General features: G+C 41.5%; 1 protein-coding gene across 2 annotated transcripts in view; it reads right to left on the bottom strand.

Moving 5' to 3' along the window:
• Positions 1 to 8,318: 8,318 nt before the first annotated feature.
• Positions 8,319 to 9,138, bottom strand: part of LOC310877181 (leucine-rich repeat transmembrane protein FLRT2-like) — a 33,512-nt gene continuing 32,692 nt past the window's right edge. For both annotated transcript variants that reach the window (XM_083790938.1, XM_083790937.1), the window contains exon 2: positions 8,319 to 9,138. This exon is cut by the window's right edge and continues 1,622 nt beyond it. In XM_083790938.1, coding sequence (XP_083647064.1) covers positions 8,322 to 9,138 — 817 coding nt within the window. In that variant the 3' untranslated portion in view covers positions 8,319 to 8,321.

Genomic DNA, 9,138 nt, shown 5'->3' with positions numbered 1-9,138 from the left:
CTGGGTAATCCAGATGATTATCGCGATCATCTGTATAATTTCTTTCCTGTGCAAATCTGCCATTTGTATAATATAATAATAAATGTCCATGTTAATATTTCAGGGTGAATTACACAGCCTATACGTTTGCTAAGAAAGAGCTGGTGCCATGAAGGTGAATCGGATTTTAGCTGTAACTTTAGGTGTGTGGTGCTTTCCATCTTCCTCTTCTGGGCGGGAATCCCTTTTGGTGTTAGCATTATGTTATGCTTTAGCTATTGAAAAATAGCAGATCTACAAGCTCATAGCACACCACCGAGTGGCACGCTACGAGCTTCAAAATGATCTCAGGTCAAAATGGGTTAAAATGAATGCAACAGTGAAATCAATGCAGGAATACATCTCCAACGTCTTTCATGGATGGACAACATGGAGTAGGACCTTCATATAAATGTTACACTTAATGTTTTTACAAATCTCAAGTGATCACTGAAAGCGTGGCTCACTCCATTAACATAAAAAATAAACTAGTCAATGGACATAGAACTACATCAAGTTCTGTTATTTATTTTTTGCCATTATGGCTCGTCAGTAACTCGCTCTGAGAAAATAGAAAGTGATGGATTTTTAAATCCTGAGCTTCAGGAGAACTGGTAAATTTGAGCACATTTCAGACTTTGCTTTGTCCTGTGTACACATGGTCCTCAAAAGCCAGTGAACAGGTATTTAATTCCCCTTGCAGGAACTCAGAATTTGTCTTGTATTAAAAATGTTCCTTTTGATAAATGGGGTTTAAGTGGTGTTTATTTTACTATCACTTCACATATTTTCCACTCCAGTGTGCCATGAGTGAACTGCACATCTTGTAGTCGTTGAAAATAATAATCTGGTTTTGAAGGAATTTATACCTTGCAAAGCGGTAGGTAATTCACATGAACTGTAAATGAATACAAAAAGTAATTCGAACAAAAACACAATGCATTCTCTCTCACTCGCAGCACCTAATATTCATGACTGCGGAAAACTGTGGTGCTTGAGAAGAGAGAGGACATAAAATGCACATTTATTCGCCTTATTCTCCTTTTGGCCCTCACTTCCAACAATTCAATATACAACACATTTTGAAAATAGCCTATCTAAATATTTTTGAATATTTTCGAAAATGTTGAAAACATTAGGCCCATGATGACATATTGACAAAGAAAAAATATTAGGACATTTTCTTTGTAAACGCACAATACAGTTAACTATTTCAGTTAACTAAAATGCTTTGTCAATTCTAGTTTTGTGTTATTTTGTTCGTTTTTGATACCTATAACAACCCTGGTACAAGTGTAATATTATGGTCCTAGATTGACCATCACTAGAGAACACAAATAAGCAGAAATCCATAGGCGTCAACCCTGACACACATATGTGAAAGAAGGCAAAGATCTCACCTTCTTTCAAGAGCAACCAAAGGCAATTTTGAATGGGAATAGGACCAGGACAAGAGCCCTTGGCAAGTCGGTTCCATATTATGAGCACCAGATGTCCATGCTTGAAGCACCTCAAAGGGGAATGCTCTGAATCTCAATTATTTGTCTTCTGAATCGAGGCTGTTTGTACACTTAATATAGAGGAAGATGTTTAAACACGGTTTACAGCAAGTGAAGCTGCTCGTGTTCTTTTAATAAACGGAACGACAAATGCAGACCAAATGTTCTTTTCTGGGGGCTGATCATGTAAAAAAAAAAAAAGAGACGGCTAATCAGCAGGAACATCTGTTCACTGAATCGGCTGTAGATGAAACTCCATTATACCCCTATGGAATTTTGAATTACCAGACATTGATCATTTGAATCAATGGAAATGGAAAATGGAAATGGAAATCAATGAGTCCCATATCGTCCTTTCATGAATGTTGGGAGGGAAACATGTTTTTGGACAATATTTATATCACATGATCATCAATTATAGCAGTGTATGTAGTATGTCAATTAAAATAAGTGGCCTTATCAAACACTTGCTCTACTAGTAGGACTATTAACTTGTTACACACAACTCAGAGAGAGAACGGCTAATGGTGTTATTTTAGTGCCAACCGCCTGTTAATTGTACTCCTGTGTCCTTTGAAAGAGACTGCAGCAACAAATCACATGTAGGCATTGCGGGATTTTAAGACGATTTCCAATTTGCAATTTCCGCCGCAAAATACCAAAGTGGCACACCCTGGTATGTCTCAGATGAATGCATGTGGTTAATTGTCATAGTAAATTAAAATTAGGCTAATGTGGTTTATAGCGAGCCTGAGGTTATGAAGGCAACGTTGGGATGTGGTCTGGATGGGAAAAGATGATTTGGACTTTGAAGACAGGGATTTGGAGCGAGAGAGAGTGTACATACAGGATTTATTTGTGCCATACAAGTCTATTGAAAGTTCCTCCTCGATTTCCCCCAACTGAAAACTAAGCTGTGGTTCCTAAAGAAGTATCAGACTCTCAATAGAAGGCCGCACATAGAAATACGAGGATAACTTGGTACAGTGTGGTAGAGCATAAATCTTTGACCCAGAATTACAAGTGGCTGACCCAAAATAGACTTAGCCAGACCAATGTTTCCACACAGACTCTTGACAACTTGGCAGTTTTAGATGTATATGCTTGCCAGTAAAGAAAACCAATGTAATGTAAAAGAAAAATAAGCAGTATCAATACTCTTAGATCGCAATGGGTTGTTGCACAACTGTAAATTTCCCCTTCTTTAAGTGAGAGTCAAATAACATTTCCAGAGGCTGTACTGTACAATATGTACTATTAGCAATGTTTGGAAATTAAAGTGAACAATCAAATCCCATGGCTCTTTTATTTGCAAAAAGCTTCACTTAAGTATTTACATTTTGTGCAAAAACATTTAAAGGTTTCAAGGACTTTACATTGTAAGTTGAACCTCAAGGCACATACATGGAACAACATCAATATTTAATCATGACAACAGAAATGTAACTTTGGTTCCTAAAAACGCATCGCTGTGTATGGTTAAAGTAACACTGCAATGTGTTTATGAAAAGCTAGGATGGCAAATGAATGCAACACAGCCCATGTAATGCACCGCACATTTCCAATATACTCTCTCAAATCACACGAGAACATTTTTTCGTACGGTTTCAGACATGGTAACTCAGTCACCACGTGCAACCCAGTGACTGCATAAAAAATACTTTAATCAGGAAAAAAAAGAGATATGAAGCTAAATACATGCGAAAATCCTTGAATGAAATTCACTCTTACATCAGCGGTGAGGGATTTGCCTGCAGGAAACAAATTAAGGAGCTATGTGGAGAAAAACAAAAATGATGAATTCTGCTCTAGTGCTTTGTCTGATATATCTGACCTTTTGAATAGCTTAATGTAATCATTCCAATATGAATAAATGCTTTGGGGGAAATTAGTCGTAATAGTTGGCTAATAAACGGAGGATAGCTCTCTAAGTGTGTATGCGCTTTGTGTCATTCCATTGGTCGTGGCGCTGTAACTGTGTTCTTTCATCGCACGGAAGGAAATGAAGACTAATGGAGGCTGCACAACAACCAATGCTCCTTCCCTGCCCGTTTGTTTCATTAGCCCCACACCACTCAAGGGCTGGGGCTGTGGATGGAATCGTTTTGCTGTTCCTGTCTTGCTATTTTTTTACCTGAATCCCACTGCTCCTTTTTGAAAAAGACGTGAGACAATCGGACATAACACTTTCCACACACAACCAGTGTGTGGAACACAACACAGCCAGTATGTGGCTCTCACTATAGCGATTTCCCACATTTTCCCATTCAAAAGGGCCAATAGGATTCAAGTTAAGAATTGGTTCCCCCGTATCTGCATAATGGTTGATGTTTTTGTCACTCTCAGTCTTGAAGAAATGTTTGCTGTCTTTTCAGTGCCCACTGGGGTACTGCCATTTCCTTTCCACACCTCATCTTCTTAGCTTCCCCCGTCTCCCTCCGCCTTTCTCTGTAATCCCTAATGATTAAATATCTCTGTAACATCCTGGCGCATGTCATTCAGTGCTGCATAAAAGGTAAGGCAAATTCCTGTCTCCAATCTCCATTACACATTCACAGATGTGGACGATATGCTACGATAGCTTGACCTGAACTCACGTTATCTGTGTCTGATCGGAGGGGGAAAAAAAACTTAACTGTAGTCATAACAGAAATCAGCCTGCATAATAATATGACATTTTTCTGTGTGGGGTCAGCTAGGAAGCGGAAAAAGCACATGGGGAGCCGTGTTAGGGGTAACTTATTACATAAAGTAACACATTACATAATAACATTACGTTCATGAGAATCAAAGTAATGTATTACTTTTTAAAATTGGATAATATACAGTTACTATGTCAAGTAATGCGTTACGTTTAGAAACTGTTATTCATAGGGTTTTTTTTATAGCTTCTGCCTTCTAACAACTTCATGCACACTAATGACAATGCAGTTTAGTCTACAATTAGCTATTTAGACTTGCACCGATGGACGCTGCAGGTGCTGAGTTGTTTGTGACATCATGAATTTAGGCTGCTAAAGTAGCAGTATAGTAATATTATTGTGGCATTCTTCACTAGTCCATTTAACCTAACAGGAGAACATAGGTCCCAGGCACTCAAAAACTAAACAAAACCAGTAATGTTTCTGTTACAATTTGTATCTACTGCCTGGAACCTGCATTATTTTCTTTTTCTTTTATATATAGTACATATCTTCGTTCTTACCATTCCAAGAGAACTAGATAGTATTTTGTTCAAAGACTTTGTACACAGTTGATGTTTCTGCCATTTAGTCTACCTTTTGTTGCATGAAGGTAACACAAACGTGCATTACTTGACATAGAAAGTAGTACTTATAAGTAATGAGTTCAGTGTAATAAATTACATCTTTGAAGTAATGTCCTCAACACTGATAAGGGGCTATTTGCGTACGTAATCTAAAAAAAAAAAAAAAAAAAAAGATCCTTGTGAGCATTAAGCAATAGCATCTTAGTTCAATAGCAGGTCAGGGTCTGGACCGCATGTACTGGTTGCATCGACATGTCAATTGGTAGGAAAACAAACAAAAACGCACACAAAACGTCAGAATTCTTTGATAACCACAGAAGACCCCATAAAGTGTATTGTAAATTGTTTGGTCATGTTTAAAAAAAAAAAGATAAAGTAATTGTAGGAGTTTTATTTGCCTCAAACCCTGGAGCTCTTTGTAAGTCTGCATGTGTCACCTTGAGTCAGTATAGTCAACCGTGTGATTATGCTATCAGAGCATTTTCTGGAATTATGGATTTACATTATGGATGCAGCCTCTTTGCAGTGCCCTACTGCTATGTAAATCCACACGGATAATCTAGACACTTTGGCGTAAATCAAGTTCAAGCCCTTATTAACCATATTTTTTACTGCAAGTACTGTAATGCTTGACATATTCAGCCTTGGTTGTCTTGTTGCTTGCTATGTTTTAATGTAGCTTGTTGCTCACAAGGGGTTAACTCACGTTTGCCTTCCCCTTGTTCTCTTCCTCTCCCTCTCTCTCAGCATGAGATCCATGCAGCCAAGTGAAAATAAAAGCCTGCATATTTTTCCTCCCTTTTTTGGATGAGGATTATGAAAGGGAGAGGTGGGAGGGGTCAGGAGCAGTGGGGTCGGCGGTGGGAATTCCTTAAGCTTGGCCCCTCAAAATCGAAATCCTTGTCAAAGCAAATAAAGTCTTCTTAAGAAGCGCATAATGAAGACCTCTTACTGGCAGCACAGATCCCCAGAGCTGCCACCAGAACCCATGGGCTGAACCATCAGTATGTGTTTTAATTGAGCCCATGCAGGGATCAGAGAAGAAGAGAGAGAGAGAGAGAGAGAGAGAGAGAGAGAGAGAGACGGAGAGAGAGAGACGGAGAGAGAGAGACGGAGAGAGAGAGACGGAGACGACCGGAGAGTAAGACACACAGAGAGAGAACGAGAGTGAGAGAGAGACAGAGAGACGGAGGGAGACAGACAACCGGAGTGTAAGACGGAGTGAGACAGACAGAGATCTGATAAGGCTAGGCTCATCAGTGGTAGGAGGACTCCAGTGTGAGCCAGGTGCATTGTGGGAGCAAATGATAAATGCGAACGACAAACAGGCACATGTAGACAAGAGAATAAATGATCATTTATCCTCATCAGTCTAGACGAGCCACTCAGTCAAACATTCTGCTCAATGCAGATGAGCACCACGGGCGCAACGTGAACGTTGTGTTATGATTTGCTAATTTATCAAAAAATACTAATGAATGGAGGCATGAATGTGAAATAAGTGGGTGTGTAATTAGTGATATGAGTGTGCCTACTAAACATTCATCATTCTCTCTCTCTCTCCCTCTCTGAAACACACACACACGCCCCCATGGTAGACCCTGGTGATAATAATCCATATCATTTTGCCAATGAGCAGACAAAACAAGAGAGCGAGAGAGTGCACTGTTAGTTTTAAATGATTCCACATCATTAAGTAGCATGGAGAGCATTAATACCCTAAACAATGCCTTATGAACATGAGTAATGTGGCCAGGGTAATGTGCTCCAAGGGAATACCGGAGGTAAGGTGATCTACGCTGCTCTGCCTGTGTTTTCTCTACACCCCCCCCCCCCCCCCCCCACGCACACACACACACACACACACACACACACACACACACACAGACACACGCGCTGTATTGAGAGAAAGTGCCCCCTTGTGGCTCCTCTTGTCATAACATTTTGAAAAAAGGCAATGCAATGAACAACAAAAATTAAAAAGAGGTTAGCTTTTAAAAGGCATGTCATTTATTATTTTCTTTTACACATTCACGTGTTACCTTCAGGCTATCACGCCTTATAAACACGTTTGCCTGTGTGTGTCTCTTAACACACATCTGACACGTGATCAAATGTAGTGCAGAAATGACATGATCTTTTCTCTGAAAAACCTCTTGGTTTGTTGCATCATAAGGGAGCAGAACAAATGATTCTAGCTAGCATTAAGGTGCTGAAAAGGTGTTGAAAACCACATTGAAAACGCTCCGTCATCCCAACGAAGGCTAAAGGCTTGAGTATAATTTAGTTTCACACCCGTGTTGCCCGTTGAAAATAGCCGATCTACAAGCTCACAACACGTCCCAATGTGAGCTTTAAGAGTAAGGGCCAATTCATACTCCTATTTTACCGCTGTTTCGGCGCTGTAGTGCCGAAATGATTTCGGCTCGTCAGAAATTTTCAGTAGCACCGAAGAGCCGACTTTAGGACGGTACCCGCCCCCCGAACCTCAAATGACGTCAAATTGTAGGCTCTACAGAGTCGAACCGACTTTTATTCGGCTCTAAAATAGGAGTATGAATCGGCCCTAAGACTGTCTATTTTCGGCACACAACACTGGTGCACAACCAAGTCTAAATCAGTCTTAAGAGGTGTTAGAAAGTGTGCCCTATAGTCCCTCCAATGTCATTTCCACCAAAAGCTAATTCTGTGAATTGCTGCTTACGCCCTTGGTTCCATTAATAAGAAAAGTGCACTTCAATTGATTCTATTTCTGTCTCTCTCTCTTTGTCTTCGTAACAACCTATCACTGGCCCACTGTTGTTTTTCTTTCTTTCTTTTTTTTCCACAGTGCTTTAATCAGCACTGTTTGCTGCTCTACTACTGTTCTGTAGGGGTTGTACTGTATGTGTGGGGGTGCAGGGTCTTTCTTAGCGCAAAAGGCCATAATTTTGCTTCTGTGGTTAGCAAAGGATCCCAGCCCTCACAACATCCGAGGCTGACAGGCGTCCATCAGAACCTAGTATGCCCCAGGGTGCCGTGATTGTACAAAATCCATCCATTCATGTACAGTACAGTACTCAAGACCATTGAACCAACATTCAAAAACCCTGCTGGTTATTAAAAAAAGGAAAACATTTGTATCTCTTTTTCTACGGATAAAAAAGATAGCAGAGAATCCCCACATTATTATCCACAGTATAAATTACATTGTAGACGGAATTTGGAAATATATATGGTACAATTATATTTAACTAGATTTTTTTTCTTTTTCTTTTTCTTTTCGTTGTCTACACAAACTGTATGTGTACAGTAAAATCCTCAGTGTTCAGTGTTCATTCGTCCATTTGTAACTCCAGGAGTGTACAAATGTGTTGGTTACACTTGTACACTCAAGTTAAATGAACACTCAGAATTTTAGTGTGGAATTGGTGTGTGTGTGTGTGTGTGTGTGTGTGTGTGTGTGTGTGTGTGGGTGGGGTGTGTGTGTGTGGTGGGGTGTGTGTGTGAGTGTGTGTGAGAGTTAGTTCACATGGGCAAGCATCTGTACTACCACATCACGTGTGGCAGAACTCTGTACTGGGCACATTGCTGCTCTTGCAGTAGGCTATGCTGTTGTTACTGAGATGACAGTCTCTAAATCCAATGCCCCCGTTGGGTGTGTAAATGGGCTGGATGTGGAAATCTCCCTTGAGCAGCTGCTCATTGTTCAGTGACACTATCTGGAAACTGGTCTCTGTCATCTCCAGAATGGAGTTATCCTTCTTGGTGCCAGCTTCACAGTAGTCGTCTTTTCTCCTGCCCCGGTTGTATTTCCACTTGGTCGTATCTGACCGGCTCTTCTTATGCATGTGCCAGCAGAACAGACTGAGCAGCGTTACCAGGACGATAAGCACCGCCCCGCCTATGATCCCAGCCAATAGCAGCGTGTGCGTAATGTCCTGCTGGGCTGCCTGCTCCGAGCCCGGCGTCTTGACGCTGGAGGCCGACTTGGTCCTGGCCTCTGAGCATATTGTATCCTCTCCGGGCCGGTAGGAGTTGAGGGTGTCCAGCACGTACACGCAGATACGGTACACGGACCGGGGCTCCAGGTTGGTGAGGCTGAGGCGCCGGAGGTCCCCGCTTACCGTCCTCTCCCGGGTCACGTCTCTCATTAGGCTCTGGCTCCTTTTCACCCAGGTGACCTTGTAGGCCGTGACGGTAAAGTAGGACGACCAGGTGACGTCGATGCAGGTGGAGTTGACCACGTGGAAGGAGATCTGGAGAGGGTCCTCATATGGCGGCAGGGGCCCAGGGGGGTTGTGGGGGTTTGAGGGTGGTGGAGGAGGGGTGGGGGAGTCAAAGTAATAAGGGGTGGAGGTGGGGATGAGTGTG

Source organism: Protomyctophum parallelum, assembly GCF_964188405.1.
Source record: "Protomyctophum parallelum genome assembly, chromosome: 19".
Taxonomy (NCBI): Eukaryota; Metazoa; Chordata; class Actinopteri; order Myctophiformes; family Myctophidae; genus Protomyctophum; species Protomyctophum parallelum.
The sequence above is the reverse complement of the archived record's forward strand: the minus strand, read 5'-3'. Positions and strand labels throughout refer to the sequence as shown.